The 25,167-nt window shown below is 40.9% G+C and overlaps 1 protein-coding gene and 2 long non-coding RNA genes across 5 annotated transcripts in view; 2 read left to right on the top strand and 1 right to left on the bottom strand.

The window, feature by feature from the left end:
- Positions 1-22,745, top strand: part of AEBP2 (AE binding protein 2) — a 34,120-nt gene extending 11,375 nt beyond the window's left edge. The window contains exons 2-9 of one of the 3 annotated variants that reach the window (XM_079992710.1): positions 265-472; positions 2,774-2,881; positions 5,885-6,071; positions 11,513-11,637; positions 16,433-16,500; positions 17,700-17,813; positions 18,321-18,385; positions 20,685-22,745. In XM_079992710.1, the coding sequence (XP_079848836.1) occupies positions 265-472; positions 2,774-2,881; positions 5,885-6,071; positions 11,513-11,637; positions 16,433-16,500; positions 17,700-17,813; positions 18,321-18,375 (865 nt within the window). In that variant the 3' untranslated portion in view covers positions 18,376-18,385; positions 20,685-22,745. Of the gene's footprint in view, positions 1-264; positions 473-2,773; positions 2,882-5,884; positions 6,072-9,229; positions 11,642-16,432; positions 16,501-17,699; positions 17,814-18,320; positions 18,386-20,684 lie in introns of those variants that run through there. The other 2 variants (XM_079992711.1, XM_079992712.1) reach the window with 2 other exon arrangements.
- The window catches only part of LOC307225407, a 503,606-nt gene that overhangs the window by 246,800 nt on the left and 231,639 nt on the right, over positions 1-25,167 (bottom strand). The gene's annotated exons all lie outside the window — the stretch shown is intronic.
- On the top strand, positions 6,078-9,011 carry LOC307225310. Its single transcript, XR_013842860.1, has 2 exons — positions 6,078-8,187; positions 8,286-9,011. It is a non-coding gene; the product is annotated as an uncharacterized lncRNA (long non-coding RNA).

Here is a 25,167-nt window from a genome sequence, read left to right as displayed (position 1 = left end):
GAGCCAAGGCTTGTGGTTTGCTAACTCCTGACATCGAGCCAGGGAGTAGTGAAATGGGGACTTTTGAGCAGTTTTAATGAATCACAACTAGTTTTCGCCCTTACTGAGTCAGAACCAACATTTGCCTCATTTATTTGTGTATTGAGATTTGTTAATTTGCGTGCTGGGATTTAGAGTGTTGCCATTTATGGTGAAATATAAATTTGCTTGAAAACATGAGAAAGTTCATAATTAACTCATTTCTCTCCCCTCCTCTTCCTGTAGCATCAGCAGTACCATAATGGATGTAGACAGCACAATTTCCAGTGGACGCTCAACTCCAGTTATGATGAATGGACAAGGAGTTACAGCTTCATCAGCAAAAAGTATTGCTTATAACTGCTGTTGGGACCAGTGCCATTCTTGCTTCAACTCAAGCCCAGATCTGGCAGACCACATTCGCTCCATACATGTAGACGGCCAGCGAGGAGGGGTTGGTTTACTTTTTCATTGCTCTTCCATGATATTTGTACTGTTTGCATTGAGAGTTAATAACTGCTGCTGCTAAATAAAGTGCCAATCATTTTTGGAAGCCACCTGGTCCTCTAGTGGTCCTCCTCCAGGAGCTCCCCCAGATGACAGACCTCTTCCTTCAGAGGGAGTGCCATTTTGTCTAGAGCAGGCTGAATTCCCAATTCCTGGAAATGCCAGCCGTCCATCAGCATTGCCTCCATCTTGCCTTTATTCAGCTTCCTGTCTTTTGAGAGAGGTGGGGACTTTTCTCTCACTTTGGTGTGTGGACAGTAAGAAACACTTGGAGAAATGCCTGCTGTTTCTTGCTGCCTCCAGACCACTGAACGAGAGAATAGGGGGAAGGGATGTAAACTGACACTTGTCACTAGCAAGTAAGATTTGTAGATGTCTGAAGTTAAGAGATGAGTTATCTAATTTGGAATTTTGCAGCTTGATAAAGAGAAGACAGGGAGCAGTGTCTAGGACTGGTTCTCTTTCAAGTTAGCTTGTGTTCCTTAATGTAGCTTTTCTTCTTTTGCACCAGCAGTTTAGATTTTGGTTTTGTTACTTGGAGTTTGGAGACGAGGCAACCTGTTTTTAACATAGCATGTATAGAAGTGGAAGAATACATGAAAAGCAAAATACTCACTTTAAAAGAGGAAAAAACAGCTGTCTTCATAACCTGAATAATTAAAGCATAGAATCCTTTTCTAGTGTAAGGCTGTTGGACTTCAGCTGCACCAATGGCAGGGGTCTCCACACAAACAAAATGGTAGTTTCTGCAGTTTCTGTGATAGAACAAGGAGATTGTTATCAAATAGAAAAGAACGTTTCTCCCTAAATACTCCCCAAGTATTCCACAGTTCTATGAAATATAGTGTAGCCCTTTCTCAGGACTGCTGTTAAGAATGTAAGTGATGCCATTCTTAGCCAGTTCAGCAGTCTTGCCTAACTGAAGCTGAATCCCGGTAAGTCTTGATGGTTTCTGGGTCTAGGAATTGTGTGTTCTTGGTGGAGTTCTGCCCCCACCCCAGGATCATCTTATGGCTAACAAGGTACTGCCTAAATATGGGCATACAGGTTTGTTCAGTATCCTTCATGGTAACCATCAACAGACCTGTGTTTGCTTAATTTAGTTCAGAGGTGGCTAATCAGTAGGCTGTATATGGCCTCCCAAAATTTGTCATACATATACATGTGTACACACACACACACACACACACACTTGTGTATGAATTTTTGACAGACCTCTCCTGCAAGTCCCCTGCTGTTGATTCTGTGGTGCTAAAAGGTTTTTGTGCTCTCTAAGGACTCCCCTCCCCCAGTTTCCTTTTTTAAAAGGGGAGGCACGTTCACTTTGATGTGGCCATGAGAGTCTTGATGCCCTTGGCTCAAAAAAAAAGGGTGATGATTATTACCTACCCTTCACTCTAGGGCTAGCCACCCATGTTTTATATCTTTTAAAAGTTGTCCTTAATCCCATGATTTTTCACATAATTGCTAATTGAATATTAGAGGTAATGGCCATCACAAATATTTGCTTCCTCTTATGATGAATATTTAGGGTCCCGATGTTAATTTCTTGATTTTGATTTTTATATTCTTCCCATTTTTAAGGAGTTCATTCCATTTATCATGATTTAGCCATGTGGCTGACACAAGTATTAGTCTCTTGCAACAAAAACCATCAATCCTGTGACACCTTAAATACTAATGATTTATTACGGCATCAGTTTTCATGAACTCAAGTTACCAAACTTCCTCAAAAGCCTTTCATAAGGAACTGAGTTGAATGCTGTCCATACATTGTTGGAACAGACTTAGCTTGTGCAGTGGGTCTCAGTCTTCCTTTTGTCCCCCATGCAGCCCTTTGTGCACCCTCAAAATCAGCTCTAGAGGGTTTTTCGTGTCTTTTTAATAAAGCTGTTGATAGTGTACTGTGTCAGTTCCTTGGATTGTGATTGTCCAGTCCTCAAACTAGAAATTTACCAGCATCCTTAATCTTTATAACCTGCTGGTGGTTCTCTTCTGTTTGCAAGTTTTCTGTTCTCTTAGCTCAAAAGTGTTTTTTTAAAAAAATGCACATTCTTTCCCAACAGAAATCTGCCATGTTTTCTAACACCAAATTGAATTACAGCTGTAGAAATCATTAGAGGAAACAATTTCACACTTCACTTGAGAGTTTTAACAGTTGAATGGAGAGTGTACTTGAGTTTGGATATTAAAATCATGCAATAGGTGAACATTCACCCAGCTTAATGGCTGTGTTTTCTTTTACTAGGTATTTGTCTGCTTATGGAAAGGCTGCAAAGTCTATAACACCCCGTCAACAAGTCAGAGCTGGTTGCAGCGGCATATGCTGACGCACAGTGGTGACAAACCATTTAAGGTAAGATATATTTTGGAATATTGTGGATAGCTCGTAATCATCCTAACTAGTTTAAATTTGGTGGCTGTCCATTGCCTGTGTCCACATCAACTTCTGACCTCAGTTTGAGGGCAATCAGCATCTGAATCCTCACCCCAGCCCATGTTATTCTGAACCAGATCCTACTGTCTATTTGATTCCATGAAAAGTTTCTATTTTGGTTTGCTTCAAGTAGAACCAGTATCTCTTCTATAGTCTTAATTTCTCTTAAATTTAATTGCCCAGTTCTCCCCACGTAGTCCTATGCATGCAGTTCTGCCTGTGCAGATAGCCCTGAGGGTGGAAAAGACACATTTCTGAAGATCTTTATCCTTTTTTATTTCATGACTACATTTCCCAGTAGTTGTGTGTATCACTACCATGGGCACCACATGCAGCCACTCATTTGCAGCCTATCTAATCAGGCCACTTAACTCATGTGATTTTGCAGTTTGGGGATTATTCAGTCAGACTAGATTACTCAGATGCCATTTCTAGAATAAGAATTGAACTCACTTTCAGACTTACTCTCGTTCTCATTTAGATTAAGTGTGCAATTTAGGATAAGCATACAATGGTGGTTTTTTTTTACAAAAAATGTTCTAAGAATGTAAAGATGTTTGCGTTTAGCTGTCTAACTTAAAGCGAGAGCTTTGTAAAAGGTAAGTCTTAAATGCAGACACTCATCTTCACAAGCGACCATGTTTGGATGATCACATATTGGCTTGATAAGCAAAGACACGAACAAGTCTTTTGGACACAGCCCATTTCCTCTTCTGTTCACATGAGCAAGTGAGCAAACCGAGAAGTCTTCTGTTAAGTACTGCTTCCTGTTTAATTTGAACTGGGCAACTATGGTTAAGGGTTTTGGATATGAAGTCATGGCTTGAAGTTGTCTTAATAGTTTGGCTTGATGTAGAGCTGTTAAATACAGTTTTCTGATTCAAATGAAATGAGAAAGTATTCTTGAACTTCCTGATAGTTCTACTTTTTTTGGAATGCTTTTGTCAGGGAACTGCCATTGGAGCCAGAGGCGGAGGGAAGGCTCCAGAGGGATGCCGGAGAGGGTCCCAGTAGGGAGAGAGGCAGCCCATCCGGTGGGGAAGGAAATCAGCGTAGCACCAGTGGAGAAGGGGGGCAGATGGGGGAATGGGAGAGAAGGCTCCTGGACTCCTCACCGGAGACCAGCGGGGAGAGCACGGGTCCTCCGCTGCCCATACCCTCCCTGCGCAGAAGACTTCCGCGCAGGGAGAGTAGGAGGCGACTGGGCGTCAAAGAACTTCTTTGCTGACGGATTCTGCCAGCGATTGAGACAGCCACGGATGGGTGGCTGTCCGGACAGAAAGGGTTCACCCAGGTGACTCAGCCAGGTGTGGCGACGACTTACGCACGAGCAACTCCCTAGAACCATTACAGCTTTTAATGTAATGTATATTTTTGCAAATATTGAACCTCTTCAAGGTTTTTTTAATAGTGAAGTGGTACGAAAATGTGGTTGATGGAATTGTTGTCTTCCTCCACAAAGGGAGCAGTGAAGGAGCTATGTGCATGCCCACAAGATTCATTCATATTTGAGTTTTAAGCCAAAAGATTATTGTCCAAACCAATTTGGGGTGGTGTTTTGTTAACCTTCAGGTCTGAAAACATCAATATCAAGTTTGGGAGGAGCAAAAATAAGCTGCTGTAGGCTAAGGGCAATATCCAGCTAAACAGTTTTGCTAGTTCAAGCACTTTGGGATGTACAGTGGTATTTCCCTTCCTTCTCCCCACATGCCCCCTGAATCTGTTCTGGAGGGTTGTTGGGAAACCCAAAACAGATTTTGGAGGAGGGGAAGTTCCTTTGCGCAGCTGAAAATGCTTGTGCTAGGAAATCTGTAAGGTTGGACGATACCCCAAAACTTTAACTAAGCTTCAGGAAAATTCGGCTTAGCAAAACCTTCAGCCTTGATTTGGTTTTCAGTATAAAATGATTTTCAGTTAGTAGGTAGATAGCACATGCTATTGTGGCATTGGGGTCCTCTGCTCAGATAAACTTAGCTTGTGTGTGAGATGGTATATTAAATGCATATAAAGTTAGGAGCAGGTTAGGGTGTGGGGGCTGGTATAATACTAATACTAGATTTGAAGTTCTCCTAACAATGTCACTTTTGGAACCCAAGCAGACAAAATTATATTTTAATAAACTGGGTTACAAAGTACATGCTTCTATCCAAAGAAAACATTTCAGCACAAATGAGAATTCAAAATATTCCTTACTGAGAAACCTTCAGGGAGTGTAAGGATATGCGTAGCAGCTTTTACTTATCTACTGTATTGATGTTTTTTCTCGGCAGCTTGATGTTATTCAAGGACAACATGCCCTCAGTATCCTTGAACAGCAGACTGCTTGACGTAGTCTGTTCGCTCATACTGGTCTTTGTAATGTCTGCAATTTTTGATGCATATGGTTGGGGCTGGCTCATGTTGCTTGTTTGGAACATAACCACCTAATCCACTTTAACCACAGTACTCAATGAAATGTGTAGAAAGGAGCCTTAAATTGATTGTAATAAAATTTTCTTTAATAGTTAGTTTTCTTTAAGGTTTCTTCCTTGGTCAGGAGAACAAGTATTTTACCCATGTGAAATACTCATAGGAATGGATGGTGGTTGTGTAGCATGCAAGAAAATTGTCCCTTGCCTATGATGTGATTTCAGGATTTTTAAAATTAGAACAAGGTGTATGTTTGCATGGTATAATTGGAATGGATTGAGTGCTCGAGTATTTGGAGGTCAGCTTTGATTCAACTATCATTCCTTGTTAACACACACAGATCTGCATTAGGGACATCCAGGGAAGAGGAAATTCTTTTTGAAATAAGCACTTTTAAATGTGTTGCCTGAATTTGTTGTTCCGTTGTTAAAGGAGCAGCACTGCAAAGTGAGAATGAATCGGTAGCTTCCTTATGATGCCTTAATTGAGCATTTCTGATTTTGTATTTCTTAGTGTGTCGTTGGAGGGTGCAATGCGAGCTTTGCGTCTCAGAGTGGGCTGGCTCGTCACGTGCCAACACACTTCAGCCAGCAGAATTCTTCAAAAGTTACCAACCAGCCAAAGGCTAAAGAAGAATCTCCTTCTAAAGCTGGAATGAACAAAAGAAGGAAGTTAAAGAACAAGCGGAGGCGCTCTTTACGTAAGCACATGAAACCTCTACAGTAATAAGCAGCATAAACTTTAAAAACTGCCTTTCTTGACTACTTGTCCACTTTTTAGTTATTGATTTTTTGCTAGCCTATAAATTCCATTGTTTTCAACTTTTGATTTAAGATCTTTTATGTAAGGTACAGGGTGATAGAGATGCTTATATCAACTGGTCCATTTCCACAACTCTGCCAGCCAGAATAGATGCAAGTACTTCACAGTAGAGGGGAACATTCTGTGGGCCTCCTGAAAAACAGAAGGGATCTGTTCTTTTCTGGACTCGGAGCAGTTATCTAAACTAATGTGTGTCTATAATCATAATATTGTCTAAGTCCAGAAACTGGGTGCACCACAGTTTCATAGATGGTAGCTGTACCATACTTTATGTGCTACTGACTTCACAGTAATTTGTTAGGTTTAAGGAGGTTGGATGTATCAAGGTTTTGGAGCCTGCTCTCTTATAGGGCTGATGCCACACTATGTTGGGGAACATTTAACCACTGCTAAAAGACTGAGCCACAAATAGATAAGGCCAGTGCTGATGTAAAGTTTAAGCATGGTTAAAACTAGCAAGAAAGGGGCATGGGGAATTCATTCTGGACAGGGAGCTGATGGTAGGGAGCACAATACTGTGCCTCCATGCTCTTGCTGTCTTAGCCATAGACAAAACAAGTTCACAATTGTGCCTGTACTAATCCATATTGTCAGTGATCTTCAAGGCATATAAAACTCAATGGGAGTTGGGGAGAGCACTCCCAAACTCATGCACCTGAAGCCCAGTTTAAATACATTAACTGGTGGAAACCCTTCTGACTCACAGTAACCCAGCCTTCTGCCTTCTCATGCTCCCACTGTTGTTCCTGTCTCCCAGTGAGAGTGGCAAAACGAGAACCCTTGTGCTCTTGTGCCAAGGTGCAAGCCATACATAACCCGGGAAGGGAGGGAGATGAAGCAGCCTCAATCAGGAGTGCCATTGCATCCAAACACATTCCAATCAGCTCCATCCATTCTTGTTTGGTTCATCTTCCTTTAAAAAACAAAAACAGAGCTAAGCTTGAATAAATGTTCTCATGGGCTCCTCCTTTATTCAGAATCCCAACATGGTTAATCTATTTTGGGAACTAATTTAAAACTACTACTTCAGAAATTAAAAACTAAAATGGCCCTTCTTCCTATTTGTGCTCATTTCAACTTTCCCCGTTTTGATGTCCTCCAGGCATTTTTGAACTATAACTCCCATTAGCACAAGCCACAAACATGTCTGCACTGGCTAGAGTTGATGGGGGTCATGCTCAGTGACACCTGAAGGGCACCCAGTTATGTAAAGCTAGACCTCAATAATTGTAACATGGTCTCTGGACAAACTGTCAGGCTGTGGGGCCGGTTCATACGGGCATGTTTGGCATTCTTCACCTGCAGCTTCAAGTGATGATTTGCATGCATTAGTTGACCATCACAAATCGGTGCCACAAATAGGGTTTTCCTATCCTCTAATGTCAACGTAATATATGTCAGCATTGGAACTGAGTTTGCACATTTGACTGAAAACAGTGTATAGGTATACGCAATCAAACTCGTTAAATCAAGCATTTTTAAAAAGAAAAAGTGTATGTCATCCACTTTTACCAGCTGAATGTGATACACAATCAACTGCACCACTACATCGTGTTCCATTTTCTCCTTTACAGTATATTTTATTTATTGAAGGCATATCCTGCTCTTTCTCCCATAGCAGCCCAGGGTGGCAAGGAACAATAAATACCCCTTGAAACAGTGTTTCTCAAAGTAGGGTCTCAAGCTGTTGTTGGACTAAACATCCCATCATTCCTAGCTAGATGGGAGTTGCAGTCCAGCAACAGCTGGGGACAGAAGTTTGAGAAACACTACCTTAAAAAACAATTCCAATATAAGATGCAGACTGGGAAAGAGCTCAACTTAAAAGTCTTGTTGTCTTCAGTAGGCACTGAAAAGACTGAGACGGTGCCTGTCTAGTTTTTAAGGAGAGGGAATTCCAAGGGGTGTGTGCCAGAATACTAAAGGCCAGATTCCTACATTGTGTGGAACAGACTTCCTGATGAGATGGTATTGGCAGGAGGCCGTCGCCTGCAGTGTGCAGTGATCAGTTGGGTATATAAGGGGTAACATGATCTTTCAGGTATCCTGGTCCCAAGCCATATAGGGTTTTATACACCAAAAGCAGCACCAGTGGCTAATCGGCAGCCAGTGCAATTCTTCAACTGTGGGGTAACTTGTCAGCGATATCCTGCTCCAGTGAACAGCTGAGCCGCTGCATTTTGCACCAGCTGCAGCTTCTGGGCCAATCTCTAGCCCAAGTTTGGAGGCCACCGGAAGTACCCAGCCTTCTTTCCCTTTTATTTTTATTTTTTTTGCATTTGACTTTAGATGAAACTTGATAGTGATGAATCAAACACACTGACTAAGACTTAAAAATTTAGGTTTACAAACATAGTAAAGTACAGTTCTGTCCTCCTTTGCAGAAGAATTTTACCATTTTTTTCTGCTAGAATTTTAGTAATATTGAAACTACTATAGCTTATTTGCCGAAATGGAAGGTACTTCTTAAAAAAAAAAAAAGGGAAATACAATTGCAGCACTTCCTTTTACTCCAGAACCCTATTAATTTCTTGTTAATTATAATTTCAAGTGTTGCTTCTGTTGCAAACAAAACTGCAGAGTAAAGTTTGTTCCTATAGTTTCGATTAATTTCATTATACCAGTTTGACTTACTGGCATTGAACTATTGCATAGTTATGTTATATAAACCAGCAGTACTTGATGTGCAACACGGTTGAGAAAGCAAGCTTGCCACTCTTGCAGTTGTTGAAAATAAGAGGGAAGCTTGCTAAACAACAAGCTGTAGCTTGCTTTAAAAAAAACCACAAGGTGATGAATAAGGGTTTAAAGCTACCTCTTTCAAAAAATCAAGGCTATCTCAAGCAAAAGGTTTAGAATTAGTTTCCAGTGTTTACATTAATAGTATCCAGAGAATTGAAACTTGATTCCCCAGTTTTACGTCTTTGTTTCCCTTACTGTTGCAGTAAATGAGTCAGTAAATATATTTATGTGTTCGCTTGTATAGTGAATGTATAAAGTTGAATCAAATGTATTTTTTCCTTTTTCTTGCTGTAGATACCTTCATAACCCAATTACATAAGCAGTCACATGGATGTTTGCTTCCCTGAAAGTTTTTAAGCATATTTGCTCAGTCTTATTTCTGTCCTCGGATTCTCTTGTTCTCAGTACTAAGATTCAATTCAGAGGCCTGCTCTACCCCCTTCACATAATCTTCTTCACTTTTTTTTTTGCAGTTTAGCACTGAGCATAATTGTAGTGCCTAAAATTGCTTGTCCTACCTCCAAACCAGAAGATGAAACTTCAGTTTGAATTGTGGTTTCTAATTGTCTGAGTGATAAGCACTAATTATGGTTTACCGGTTTTGATGTCACAGCAAACTATGGTTGGAGCTAAACTTAAAAGTGGAGGGAAGAAGAGAAGTGTGTGATTCCAGTTTCTGATTTCCCAGACCATGGTTTGGAGAACTGTTTTAATTGAGCTAAGACATTGGTACAGTCTGTTGAAGTAGAATATCAGTAGCAGTTGAACAGTGCTGAAGTAGTTATCTGCAGTTTTTATTCCATCTATTCAGAATATTTTCAATTTCTAGCATTTTAAGCAAACTAGCATAATGTGAGTGGAAGGTATTTTAGGCAGAACTTGCATAATTAAAAACACTCCTAGTGATGTATAATTTTTATACATCTAAAATGAAATGTTCCGAAGATTTGGCAGTTAACATTATATATAGGTAAGAACTCATCTAAGTTTAATCTTAAACTGTTCTAAATTGCTTGTTTTTGAGGTATGTATATTTAAAGATTTGTCTAGATCTTTTAAGATTTCATTTCCCAAGGTTGCTCAAAAGTTTTCTCTTAGTCAGTGGAACACAATTATATGGTCCATAATAATAACTTTTAGTACAAAATGAATGAAAGCAAATTACACTGATTCGTATAGACTGCCAACTAATGATTTCGTAGGCCTAGAAGGATGTTGATTCTTCCTCAGCTAAAACTGTAAGTTTAAGGCTTGTTTTTATGAAAAGAACTGGCACATCCCGTATTTTTCCATGTATAAGCCTAGGTTTTTTAACCAAAAACTCAGGTTTAAAATTGGGGCTCATCTGATACACTGGTAGTGCTGAGGGGTGTTTTCCTTAATTTGGAGTACACAAAAATAGGGGGCGTCTTATACATGGGGGCATCTTATACACGGAAAAATATGGTACTTATTTTGCTTTTGTTTATGTGTATCATGTGATGTAGAAGACTTAGTTCACAGTATTCTGTTTTGTAAATTGTAAGATGCTTTAGGGGGGTGTTCTGTTTAAGCAACTATAATTTTCTTGGATGAATCTGCCAGTTTGTTGGTCACCTTTTTATTACAATATCATCTGAAATATATTATAAGACTCATTGCTAAGTTTGCCCCCGAAGCAGAGAGAATACTGGAATGTTATGCAAATCAGAATGTTGCTGGTTGTATATGTGATAAACCTGTTTTTGGTTACTTTTGTTTTGCTTTGCTTTAAGTGGAATTTGGGATACGAATGACTTGTATATCTCTGCTGATGTCTCTTTATTGTGGAAATTACAACTGTTCTGAGATTGGTCGATAATTTTTTTCTTTCTCTTCTTTAAGAACTGATGCTGATTAGATATTATTAATAAGATTCCACCAGGTGTAAATGATTAAGAATTTTTCCCCATCATAATGCTCATAAAATACATTGATTTTGCCTACTTTGCTTTCCTGCTTTTTAAGTTTATAATTCAAAAGGGCAGCCACCATATTAATTTTAATAGAGAAATTTAAATTTATATAATGCCCTGCAGGCAAGGCTTGCATGTGAATAAAAACCTTTTGTACTGAGTATTTGGTTATTTTTGCTCTTTTGAGTTAATATAGTTGAAGCAATTCTAGTATGATTTTGTTCTTCTGTAACCTTCTGAAAGAGTCTGTATATAAGACAGAACCTTCAGTTGAATGTACTATCCTGAAGAAATTGCTCATTTCCAAAGGCTGTCTCACTGCTACTTAAGTGCAGTTACAGGGACTGCTTGTCTTCAGTTTATAAGCACCATTTTTCTTAGTATTGGTTGTGTTAAGTTTGGACAGAGTAGATTTAGAGAGAAGCACAGTTCAAATAGGATGACATCTATAAGATGCTTGCCCATCCTAAAAGCAAGTGCATTGAACATTTCAGTTAGTTTAGGGAGTTGTTGCGAAGCTGATCAGAATTTATTTTTAACCAGTAAACTTTGCTTCATGATAGAATACGACCCTTGTAGCTTGAATATTTGAATACTTAACATGCTCTTCCATTAGTTTTGAAGGCTTTTTTTCTTTTTTTAGCAAGACCACATGACTTCTTTGATGCGCAGACTCTGGACGCCATACGACATCGAGCTATCTGCTTCAACCTTTCTGCTCACATAGAAAGTTTAGGAAAAGGCCACAGTGTCGTATTTCACAGTACTGTAAGTATTCTTCTGTACTTACCTTAATAAGATGTTCAGCTTTTAAACACTGCTTAGATATATTCATGTCCACATGTTCATGGCAGATTTCATTTTCACAGCATTTTGATTGCTCAAAATGTTCCTTATACGGGAATGGTAGTAAGACACTTTGCAGGAGGTTATATTTTGCACTTCTTGACAGCAATCCAGTGAAATAGGTTAGGCTGAGAGGAACTGACTTGGACCCAAAGTCACTAAATGGGAGTCATGGCTAAATGAGATTTTGAACTTTGCTTTCTCAGGTCTCTAGGTTTCCTTCAAACCCAGTAGCCTGTGGTGTCTCAATTGGGCATACTGTGGTTAATGCTAACCTCAGTTTGTCTTTTTTTTTTAAACATAATTTTTATTAACAGGCCAATCCAATCACATTATTTCCAAATCATATTACTTCTAAATTATACAGCCAGATTTTTAAATTTTGTTGGGGGTACCCTTACATCAAGCTCCAAACGAGAATCAAAACATCACTTCTGTTACTGCTTTTATCAAACGGTTCTATCCAGATCTGTCCAGATAGTCTCTTTATTACTTCTTCATCTTCTTGTTGTTATCATGTATTCCTTTCTTTGCAATCTCTGATAGTCTTCGCAAGCAGGTTAGGAACAAACAACATCTGCGTGGATTTTGCACACTCCAAAAGTCATATCTCATAAGGACAGCCGCTATTCCTCCCCTTCTTCAAAAATTTATCCTCGGTCCGTCCTATTAATTTTCCCAAGCTTGCCACATATATCACAAAGGGGCTCTGCCAGGTTATCACATTCAATCCATCATTTACATTCCAATGACCCTGGTCCTCCTCCCCTCGTCTTTCTTCGACAAGCCTGTCATAGCAAGACGCCATTAAAAACTGCGTCATAGAATTTTTCCTCCGCACTCCATATTTACCAGTCCTCTCTTCAATCAATAATTCACTCCACACAGCTCTTAAATTCTTGCTTGCGATTAGTAAAAGGCGACGATTCGTCTCTCTGGGGTGGAGGTTTATAAATACTCACATGAGGCAAAGAAAAAAAAAGTTTTTTCCTCCACCACCCCTCTTTTTTCGTTCCGCACATACCAGTCTCGTAATGGTGGTTTATCGCTTGATTTATTTGTCTCCTCCCGTCGCTCCAAACACAGAGATGCATTAATCAGCAGCCTTATCTCTCGAACTTTGCTTGATGTAAGTGCTTCAACTTCATTCCAATTATATATTTCCAATTATATTTTCGAGCTGAAGCGAACCAGGGCGCTGATTGGAGACAGCGTCACCGAGGGCTGATGCCAAATGTCCTGCACCCCCTTCTTTCGAATCCGGGGGTGCATTATGGATGTTGCTGGCAGTCTTCCTACCCCCCCCCCCCCCAATATCCTTGGGGGGGGGTAGGAAGACTGCATACTTCCCATAGCAGCCTCTTTATTACCTCGTGTGGGTCGGAGAGATGTTATTGTCTGCCATCTTCCAATGCGCCACCTGGTGGCGCTAACCTCAGTTTGTCATACTTGGACATCATAGAAACTATGGTCTACTGTCATTGCTTTCATTTGAAGAGGGAAAGAAATTACAAAATAGCAGTGAGACAAAGCTTTAGCTCTGTTCCCTGTGTTATACTGCTCCTGCTGTATGCTTATGAGTTCAGCTGTAACTTCTGCAGGGGGGAGCCTTTTTCTATTTGCCGAGGCTCCTCTGCACCACACAGAATCTGATCTTCCATTGCTCTAAATCACTCAGGAGTCTTCGTGACTAGAAAAGGCTCCCATCACAGAAGTTGCAGCTGAGTCATGAGCGAGCAGCCTGCATGAACCAGCCGGCATTGCAACAGTTGGGCTGTGGCTTCAATTACAGCAGTGCAGCCCTTTGTACCTCCTTTCCCTCTTCATGTGAGTTATTACTGAAGAGTGCTTGAGGTTAGAGGACATCTGGGAATAGAGCCCTCAGCACGTTCCAAGGCTTCAGAACATGGAATAGAGCAGAGGCGGGGAATCGTTTTCAGTGAGGATCTCATTCCTCATTGGTGCATGGAGCACTGATCTCCATCCTGGCACATGACAGATGTTATCACAGTTTAGGCCAGGCATCCCCAACCTTTGACCCTCCAGATGTTTTGGACTACAATTCCCATCATCCCTGACCATTGGTCCTGTTAGCTAGGGATCATGGGAGTTGTAGGCCAAAACATCTGGAGGGCCGCAGGTTGGGGATGCCTGGTTTAGGCAGTGAAGGTACCAAACGCACCTGCCCTGCACTGGACATCATATGTTTTCATTTAAAAACTGGCTTATCTGGGGACGCAGGTGGCGCTGTGGGTTAAACTGCAGAGCCTAGGACTTGCCGATCAGAAGGTCGGCGGTTTGAATCCCCGCGATGGGGTGAGCTCCTGTTGCTTGGTCCCTGCTCCTGCCAACCTAGCAGTTCGAAAGCACGTCAAAGTGCAAGTAGATAAATAAGTACCGCTGCGGCGGGAAGGTAAACGGCGTTTCTGTGCGCTGCTCTGGTTCGCCAGAGGCAGCTTAGTCCTGCTCGCCACATGACCCGGAAGCTGTACACCGGCTTCCTCGGCCAGTAAAGCGAGATGAGCACCGCAACCCCAGAGTCTGTCACGGCTGGACCTAATGGTCAGGGGTCCCTTTACCTTTAAAAAACAACAACAACAACAACGAAAAAACCCTGGCTTATCTGAAAGGGATTTGCCAACACTGCAAGTCACATGATTTGTGTTTTTTGAGAAGCCCTGTGCAAAAGGCTTTGTAAGACTATGATCAGTTTGGAACTTGCAGAGCACTTTGAAACACGCTTTGTGGGCTCTACATTTCAGACTGTTCAGGGAAAAAGGGGATCGCTTGGTGTCATTATGAAGGCAAGTGATTGACAAGTCTACCTGCCTGTCAAACGTGGCCCAAGTGAGGGTGGGGGAGATAATGATGGGGCCCACTAGCCAGGTCCCATTAACCAATGGTTTAAGGACACATTCCAGACAGGCAAAAGTACTTGAGGATGGTGCAGAGCATGGCTGGTAAGATGTGTGGTATGGGAAGACACATGTCCTGGGGAGAGTCTGGAGGGACACATTGAAAGGCTTTTAGAATGGCTGCATTTGACTCCTGGGTCTGAGGTTCCCTTCCCCTGATCAGAGCTGTAGCAGTTGCAAAGGAAACGTGGAGGTGCACCATGACAAACTTGGGGGAAGGAATTATGTCAACTCCACTGCTGTTCAGCAGGGGCAGCAAGGATAACTGGGTCTAAGCCATATAACATACAGAATGACAGACTTCAAAATAAAAATTAAAATGCCAGCTCTCTTACAGTTTCTGCATTTGCATTTCTGCTCTTCTCCAGAAGAGGTCAGCAGAATTCCATTTACTTAGGTCTAACCTTAATTCCCAGCTGGAGCTGACCTTTTATAGATCTGTGCTTTAAAACTGAACAGTTTCTTTTGCATAGGAGAACTCCAGTTCTTCTTCATGATGTTTGCAGTCCCACCTCCCCCTTGAGCCAGTTCAGAGCCAGTTCCAGGAACGTTCTAGAACTTCATTAAAGGAGGTGATTCTTCTTCCACAAGAGCTTTGTGGCTGTCTCCCCATGCTTCTAGAGATGAGACAAACACCTTCCCTCTCAATTCTGCACTCGTGCATCCCTTACAACCAGCAAGCTTTTGGACAGAAATTTAAAAGGCAAACTGCATAAAAACATTGGGGATAAAAGCACATGGTCTTGTGTTACCATTTCCTTGGTGCAGCAGTAGGAAAGCAAATGCAATACTGACATGTTACATGTCTTTTCAGCTATTATTTTTCTGAGGAGATGCTGTCTAGCAGTGTCCCCATAGAGTAATAGAACTGTAGCGCTAGTAGGGACCGCAAGGGTCATGTTCCTCTGTACTGTCTCATTTGTGTCTAAGACTCCCATACATATATTGTATGCAAACACACCGCATTGTGTTAATATTGTAATGCATTAGACTGGAGGCAGAAGCTAGTAGTGGTCTCCAGCACCCCCACATGCACCCAGGAATTGGCTGCAATAATGTAATAAATAACTTCCTTGCCATTTTCAAGTTTGTAGTTAACATTAATTATAAAGAATATTTTCTGGTAAAAGGTTATAGAATTGTACAGAACAGTGGAAGGGACCCCTAGAGGAATCTAGTCCAACCCCACTGCAGTGCAGGAATCTCAGCTAAAGCATCCATGGCAGCTGGACATCCAGCCTCTGCTTAAAATCCTCCAAGGAAGTCCACAACCTCATGAGGGAGTCTGTTCCACTGTTGAACAGTTCTTACAGTTAAAAAGTTCTTTCTGATGTTTAGTCAGAATTTCCTTTCTTGTAACGTGAAGCCATTGGTTCTAGTGTTTACCCTCAGGAGCAGGAGAAAACAAGTTTGTTCCTTCTTCCATGTGTCAGCTCTTAAGATAATTTGAAAATGGCTATTATATCTCCTCTTAGTCTCCTCTTTCTCATGCTAAATGTACTCAATTCTCTCAACTGTTCCTCATGAGGTTTGATTTCCTGACGCAGCTCTGTCCTCCCTTCCCTTTACCTGTGTATTCCCCCCTACAAGTATCTCACACAATGAAGAGACTTGAAAACAATACCAGGCCTCCAGATATTAAAAGTTTGTGCGAAGTCTATACTTCTGTGCTTATTGATTCAATTTGCCTAATTTATTCCAGTGGTACAATGTTGTTTGCAGAGTGATAAGACACTTTCCATGCATGGTTATGAGTGCCATTCAACAAATTTTAGCCCAATAATTTTGCCTGTTGTTTTTAGGTAATAGCTAAGAGAAAAGAGGAGTCTGGAAAGATAAAGCTGCTACTTCACTGGACACCAGAGGATATGTGAGTATGGGAGCAAGCCTATGCACAAGAAATGCCGCAAAGCAAGCTGGTGTAAGCTACACCAGATTCAGACTCCATTTAGCAGTGGGCTGGCTGCTGCTGCACTACTTAAGCTTGGCAGAGTGGAAAAAGAGTTCTATGCCATATTGCCAGTTCACGTGAACAGGCTTAGTTAGGATCCAGTCTGGTCCCTGAAACACCCCTTTTTGGGGACTGAAAACTGGAAGCAGTTTAGAAATTAGCAAGCTATGCCAATGTCTCTTCAGCTGAGCTGAGGTTGGGGATGCCAACTTGAGCCAGAGATCTGCTGCATCCTAAGTCTATCATCCCAGCAGATTTTGCTGTGGGATTGCTCATGCATGCATGCACTGAAGAGTCAACTGTATATTAGTGCATCTTCGTCCTTTGCTGTTTCACGTGTTTTGCTATCATTATGAAAAACACTGGCCTGGGAAGATTGCAATTTCCTTATAATTCTCCTGACTTGTTGAAACTGCAATTCATTTTATCTGCAATATTCTAAGCTATTTGTGCTTATTGGATGCAGGACAGCTTTTATTTCTGTTTAAAGCTAGTTTTTTGTGGTGTGCAAATGGAAGTATGGCCACTATGAGGAAGAGGCACTTCTTAAACCAAGAGTAGTTGCATTGGTTGTCTCATCATGATACACCGGTAAGTTGAATTATAATGGATGCTGATGGTTGAATCCATGCTCTTGCACAGGCTAGGATTTTCTTTGCCAAAAGAAGTTAAAATATTTCTACTGCCTTATGGCTTAGCATCTCAAAAACCTATGAGAGTCATGTGCAGGATCTAGCAATATTCTCATCTTTCGGATGACAAGGAGAAGAGGAAAGCCCTATACTCTGATCCTTTTGGTAATTTCTAATGGTCCATGGCTGTTTCATCAGGTATAGACAGTGCCTCCTCGTGTGCATCACTTTGCATTAAATAGAATCCTAAGAATACGCATGTTGTCATTGTCATTGAATGGTTATCCAACATTGGTTCCCTTAGTTCATGTGTAAGCTAAGCAAGGCTATTACTACTGAAAACCATTCCACTCATAGACCATGTTCATTGTCTAATCTGACGGTAGTGCACATTCATTGGTGAGAATTTTGTTTTTAAATGTCGTTTAGAACACCTATGGTTGGGGGAAAAGGTTGACAATTTTTTAATTTTTTTGTAATTCATAGTCTTCCTGATGTGTGGGTAAATGAAAGTGAGCGACATCAATTAAAAACTAAAGTAGTTCATTTATCAAAACTACCAAAAGATGCTGCCTTGCTTCTGGACCCAAACATATACAGGTAACTTCTAAATTTTTGATTGTTCTCTTCTCATTATGACCTTAAGCCTCGCTTGACTTTTTGAAGCTGATGCCAAAAATAGTAATGCTGGTAGCTTAAGTTTTATTTATCATTTGATTAATTTGATTTATATCCTCACTTTCCTACTGAAGGAGCCATGGGTGGAAGACCCAGCGGTGATAAAACATAAAAAAACACACAACTAAAAAGAGTTGAAAAATATTCTAACAGTTAATGCCTAGATATGTCTTCAGTTTCTTTTTAGTCAGTCAAGTAAACGGAGGTATTCTTAATTAAGTATTCTTAATTTCACCTTAGTTTTATTGCCAGAAGTTAGAGAAAGTAAATCGCATTTGATACACCAATACATCAACTTCCAACAAAAAGCATCAAAAAGTTAAGTTTTGAGGTTTGAGATCATTTTAACAGTTCTTAAACTATAGTGAGAGGAAAAGGGAATGTGTATATTTACCAAGTGTATTTTACTTTTTTGTGCTTGGTGTACAGAAAGTCTAGTAAAGGAGGTACACACAGTGGAATCCTGAAAGATCACTTCTGTTAAGATCATGCTGGTTTGTATACCAATTTTTGTATACCAACTTTTAAAAGTCCAAATTTATCTTCTCATATATATTTTAATAAATATATGCTAATTATTCTTGGCCTGTAATACGCGTGGTATTACTCTGAAATCTGTGCTCAGTGCAATTTTTAAATTTGAAAATAACTTTCTTTCCACTTTGGGGAGAGGGGGTGGTCAGCTCTTGTAACCCGTTTTTGAGCATCAAGTGTCGCTTGAGATTTAATTATCTATCTAAATCAGCTTCTTAAAAGCAGATTTGTTTCCTTTATATTAATGCCTAAAGGTGCCCACCACTAAATCTTCTGTACATTCCCCCCCCCCCAGATATTCTGAAATGTTTTAAAAGAAAACTGTTGTATTGAATATATGGTGCATATTCAAAACAAAACTTTCTCCTGTCATAGGAAACCTCTGTGTTCCTGCACTTTTTAAACTGCTGTTGTCAATCAGAGATTAAGAGCAGGAACTGCTTAACAGAAGAGCATACCTTCTTCCCTTTCTTCTTCTTTTTCTTCTTTTGAATACTGGAAGCCCTTGCTTCAACCCCCAGTGAGTCAGTTAGTAGGCATGGGAAGAACGCCACCCTTAAAGAACTCCATCAAGCCCAGCACTAGCTTAAGGGTAGCTTGATGCTGTATCAGGAAGCTTCATGTGTTTACGTATCATAATACCACACCTTTTCCCCTGACGCAATTCAATATATGTGGCTATATACTTTTATGAACATTTGCATGGGATCCCAAGCCAGGTGGGGAACACTGAGTTGGGGTGTTGATGTCCAGTAAGCCTTTCCACTTACCTTTTATTTCTCACATTTTCGATGAATCGGCTTCAGTTTTGCCTTGGGAAAGTGCATGCTGCTATCAAATACGCTATGCAACAAAACTAATTGTGACTGATATAAACACAAAGCAGTCAGTCGCGAGTGTTTTACCCTGTTACACTGGCCCTGTGGGTTTTCAGATGTACATGATGCAGTAGTGAAATGTGTTCCAGCTGTTTTGAGGAGATTTAAACTGCAATCGAAACCACACTTGCTTTGAAATAAATGGCATTACAATAAATGGTTAGGATCCAAGCCCCCACCCTCCCGGTATCAGTTTCTTAAAACTCCAGAAAAGCTTCCCAGCAGCTTGGAGAGCCCCTCTGCATCAGCACCCCATGTGGTGTAGGGCTGCCACTGAATTGGAAAACTCACCCAAACCCAATGTAGCACTGAAACACTGTGTGCACTAGACCAGGCATAGGCAAACTCTGCTCTCCAGATGTTTTGGACTACAACTCCAATGATTCCTAGCTAATAGGACCAGTGGTCGGGGGTGATGGGAGTTGTAGTCTCAAAACATCTGGAGGGCTGAGTTTGCCTATGCCTGCACTAGACTCTCTGGATTCTTGCCATTAAGATTTCCAAGTTAATGTACTTACTCTTGGATAATGAAACTTTTTGTTGTTGTTGCCAGCTTTTTCAGTCTTCATAAAATACATTTACTAATATTTTTTTGAAATGTTTACAGTGTTTTCTTAACTAGATATAATTTACATGTTGTGACATTTTGGCTCCTGCAACCAAGGTAAAGTTTGCTTTTGGTAAAATAAAAATAAAAAAATGGTGAGCATCAGAAATAAAACAGGAACACACATGACCGAAGAAATGTACTGGAGATTCTGTGCTGGCCATGAATTGTTGCCACGTGAAAAAGGAAAAACAGAATCCTGTTGCAAAATTGAGGTTGTGACTCCTGATCTTTATTTGGGTAGTGTCCACATTTTCTAAGGGGCCACTGCTCATAATTTCTGAACCACACTAGAACATTTTCACAAGACACATCCATGTCTGAAGAGCTGTCTAGTACCAGACTGCAACATTTCTGCATAGCTGGAGAAAGGACTGTGGAGGCTTTTTGCTGTTCTGGGTTTCCCTTGAACTTGGCTGCTTGTCCAAACTTGGGAATGTGGTTTATCACGAACTGTGGTTGGCTGCAAAACGACCCACAATAATTAGTGATAAAACCACAAGCCCCAATTCATACGTAAGGGCAAACTGAGTTGAAGGGGAAGCAAAATGAAGATTTCTGAAGCCTTTTTCCTGGTTGCATAGGAGAAAAGGATATGGGCCTTTCATGGATGATTCCAGCTTGCACACATCAGGCTGAACCGCGATTTAACGTGGCGCGCAGACACAGCCATTGAAGAGTGTCATTTGTGAACCCGTTAACCAGCGCATGTTAAGTTTCCTTGACGTTTTTGGGGGGAAGCCACCAATGCAATGTTTCCTTTTTCCTCCCTAGAACAATGCCACAGAAGAGGTTGAAGAGGTAAAAACGAGCTCAGCGCGGGCACCTCATCTATCATCTTATTCACTGACGGTGGAATTAGAATTGAAAATGCACATTAGTCAAGCCCCTCCACCTTATGCTCTTCCCTTGCGCCCGGCTGCCACCAACTATTTACGCTTGGCAAACCATTCTGTGAATGAATTCGGTGCATCTATGGAATACATTATATACATGGAACAGATCCTATATATTTGTACGATGGGAGATGAGGAAAGCAAAATATACCGGCAGTATAGTGGGTGTTCTCAAAGGCTTTGCATGCTTGCGGCTTTTATTTTAGCAACCTCTCCCACCCCACCCCACCCGCCTGGCGTAGCCTGTATCGGATGAACTGGCAGTTAATACATTACCCTGTACAACCCTCCCTGTGGTGGTTGTTGTTGGGTTTTTTTGTAAGCAAGCTTCTTGGGATCTTGTCATTTGGTAAATGAAATAAATACACACTAGAGAGGGAACTCTTCTCTCAAGAGTATGGTGCGGAGTAATCCATTGTCACTTTCGTGAACTTGTCGTCGCATAACAAGTGGTGGTATCATGTTTAAGCAAAATGGTGGTGGCATATTTTCATTTCTGGTGGAATATACGTTCAAGAGGAACAGGTCGGTGTTAAGTGTTGCTGTATAACTGATCCTCTCCATAAGGACTATTACTGTATGTTAGTAAGACTTAACTTTAATAACCTCTACAGAAGAAGGTAGCAATGTTGTTTTGTTTACTACTTGGCCTTTAAAACTCCTCTTTGCTACTAAAGAAATCTCCCTTCTCCTTCCCCCTCCTTTTGGCCTAAATTTTTCTAGTTGTAAAAAAATTGTATTTTTTAAAAAAAGAAGCATTTAAAAATACAATCGTTTATGCACCAAAGTTGGCTATGAAAAGAAAATTAAATTGCTTCCTGGCTTTACTAAGCAAGAAATTATGGACTTCTTTTAACCTACAGGAATAGAAAAATATGTGTTACCATGTTCGTCTTATATGGAGACAAAAGAGAGAGAGAAATAGATAGATAATGGGACATTGCTTGTAAAATAATTTTGCAGATTTGTAATATATTTTTATATTATGAAATGTATTGTAGATGTTTTTTCTAGAGGCATGGAAGTTGAGATGTATATATTATGGTAGAAATAATATGGAAGGATATTGTAATTCATTAGTGCTGCCAGAAGAATTTGTTTAAAAGCAAGCACCTTTCCTAACAATAAAAAAAAGTCTCTTGGATTTCTAAGAGCCTATATACTACTGTTGTAAAAACAAAAAACACATTGAACATCCTTCCAGAAATCCTTCGGATTTTTACAGCGCTCATTGCTGGTAAGGGATATGAAATCATTCTTTTCCTTGCTTGTTGGAAGGAACAAATGTAAAAAAAATAATTATATGGTGGCTATATGCAGTCAAACTGCATGATTAACCCTCCATGTTTAGGAGGATTTTTTTTTTCATTACTACAGTGAATATAAATACCAGCTGTTTTTACACTAATATTTTTATTATTAAATAGCAAAAAACAAAACTCTAGACTCTCTGCTTGGAGAACTTAGCTTTTCCAACACCATAAATTGGGGTCTACCTTAATGAAGATGAGATGCTTGCTTGGGTCCCATTGAGTCTAGAATGGTCTTTATACATTTGAATTCTTTATCAATGTGTGGATTATATGCACCACTAACATGGAATGGTTCTGGAATAGTCATTTAATAATGGTATTTCATAAAGATCTGTAGCAATGTTACTATTTAAAAAAAAATGCAGTTCGTTATTTTTATTTCTTATTTTTTTAATTTTGCTTGAGCACTTCAGTTACCGCTTAAACTTATATGGTCATCTGCAATTACTTTGACTCTTTTTTTAAAAAAAAAGTTATAAAATTGCCAAATAGATGTTTTCAGATATAGTTTGTATTTGTATTTTTTAATTTTATTTCTTTTTGCATTCATTGTATACCATTCTTAATTGACAGATGATTGTAGACCCTGCCTGAGTATTTTTTCTAATAAAACAACGCAAATATAAGTATGTCTCAAGCGTCTAAATGTTAGCTCCTGTAACAGGCTTTTTATAACTGGCATCAAAGATACAAATTAAATACTAGCTTTCTTCTGATTAAGTGTTCTGTGAACTAGGATAACACCGTTTGTATATTATTATTAATAATAATAATAATAATAATAAAAAGAGGAAGGTTTTGATGGCAGCTATCCATGCATTGAGAGGGATGTGGGTGGCTCTGTGGTCGGAAGGTCGGCAGTTCGAATCCGCGCGATGGGGTGAGCTCATGTTGCTTGGTCCCAGCTCCTGCCAACCTAGCAGTTCAAAAGCACGTCAAAGTGCAAGTAGATAAATAGGTACTGCTCCAGCGGGAAGGTAAACGGCGTTTCCATGCGCTGCTCTGGTTTTGTCAGAAGTGGTTTAGTCATGCTGGCCACATGACCCGGAAAAACTGTGGACAAACGTCGGTTCCCTTGGCCAGTAAAGCGAGATGAGCGCCGCAACCAGAGTTGTCCGCAACTGGACTGAACTGTCAGGGGTCCCTTTACCTTTTTATCCATGCATAGAGATGTGCAGCCAAGGAACTGAGAATAATCAGGGCTAAGCTTCCTAATGGATTGTTCAGCTCAACACCTATTTCGGCAGGTCAGTCCTACTACATTTAGAAATGTGTACTTCCTGGGTAGCAGAAGGAAAGGTGCAGAGTTTGTGTAAAAACAGCAGAAAAGAGGAAAAAGTGAATTTCCCATCAAGGCAGGGGATAGGAACCTGTGGTGTTCCAGATGTTGGATTCCCAACCTCAAGTAGCCCCATCTAGCATAGCCAGGTTGTAGGGAAGGGTTGACACCTCTCTTAGGGGTGGGGTAAAGGGTGCCTCTCCCCTCTTCTTTAGAATTCTCTCCTAAAATGTAGGATGCTTGAGGGTCCTTAGTAGTTTTCTGTTGCTTTTCCTTTTTGTTTCAGGGCCTTGGCTCTACATGTCGTAACCCCTCCAGACAGGACACACATCTCTCTGCTGCCCCTTTGGTATTTATTGCCAGGTCAGGAAAACTTGCTTCTGTGCTTGCTTTGGCAGCACATATACTAGAAAAACTTGCTTCAAGGCCAGGCAGCTCCTCAGTGGAGGTCACCCCACAGGGACCCTCCGTCTGGGCCAGTTGAGCCAGTTTACAGTTAAGAACGGATGCGGGTGGGGCTGTGGGTTAAACCACAGAGCCTAGGACTTGACGATCTGAAGGTCAGCGGTTCGAATCCCCGCGACGGGGTGAGCTCCCGTTGCTCAGTCCCTGCTCCTGCCAACCTAGCAGTTTGAAAGCACTTCAAAGTGCAAGTAGATAAATAGGTACCGCTCCGGCGGGAAGGTAAACAGCGTTTCCGTGCGCTGCTCTGGTTCGCCAGAAGCGGCTTAGTCATGCTGGCCACATGACCTGGAAGCTGTACGCCGGCTCCCTCGGCCAATAAAGCGAGATGAGTGCCGCAACCCCAGAGTCGGCCACAACTGGACCTAATGGTCAAGGGTCCCTTTACTTTTACCTTTACAGTTAAGTAAAAAATTGAATGCCTGAAGGGATCATATTTGCTAACTCCAGCCTATTGCCATATTATCAAAAGAGTTCCTGACTTTCCACTTTATGCAAAGACAAGAGAGCCCAGTTGTTCAAAGGTTAAGGCAAAGGCATAGAATAAAACTAGGCATTACATCAGGGTTTTCCAAACTTGAGTGTGCAGCTGTTTCTGGACTACAATTCCCATCATCCCTGACCACTGGTCCTGCTAGCTAGGGATGATGGGAGTCTGCACTCCCATCAGCTGCACACCCAAGTTTGGGGAACACTGCTCTACGTGATAAAATAAGGTGTCTGTGTCTGGGTAGGCTTGCAATAGTGTAGGCTGGGTAGGAACAATAACAGCACAGACCCCTGCGTGTTGTGGGGGGTGGGGAGAGATTGGGGACTATACAATTGACCCAGCCCTGTAGAAAGCTTCTTCCTTTTGCACTCAGGGTGAAGGAAGATTCCAGGAGTGTGTAAAGGAACCTACGAAACTGCCTTATTCCAATTCAGACGATTGGTCCATTGAGTTCTGAATTATCTATATTGTCTCAGTATTGTTCCTCAGCTTGATGGTCAGATGGTGAGGGCATTGGAGGCAGGGCTTGTATGAGTGCCCCTATTTCCCTCTCCAGTTTAAATCCTTAAAATTCTAGGGGACATTTGAATGGGGCTAGATCATTGGTGGAATAAATCTCCACGTTGACTGACAGAATAAAATACGGTGTTGCACTGCAAGTACACAGCCAGACTAAATGATCTTACTCTCGAATGAATGATCAGGTACACATTTTTTTTATCAGTCTTCTGTCTGATGATTCTGCTGAGTATTTAATCTTTAATAATAACTCAGCGCCTAGGGCTTGCCGATCGAAAGGTCGGCGGTTCGAATCCCT

Source organism: Podarcis cretensis (assembly GCF_951804945.1).
Source record: "Podarcis cretensis genome assembly, chromosome: 10".
NCBI classification, from domain to species: domain Eukaryota; kingdom Metazoa; phylum Chordata; class Lepidosauria; order Squamata; family Lacertidae; genus Podarcis; species Podarcis cretensis.
Note: the sequence above shows the minus strand (reverse complement) of the source record. Positions and strands in the feature narration are given on the sequence as shown.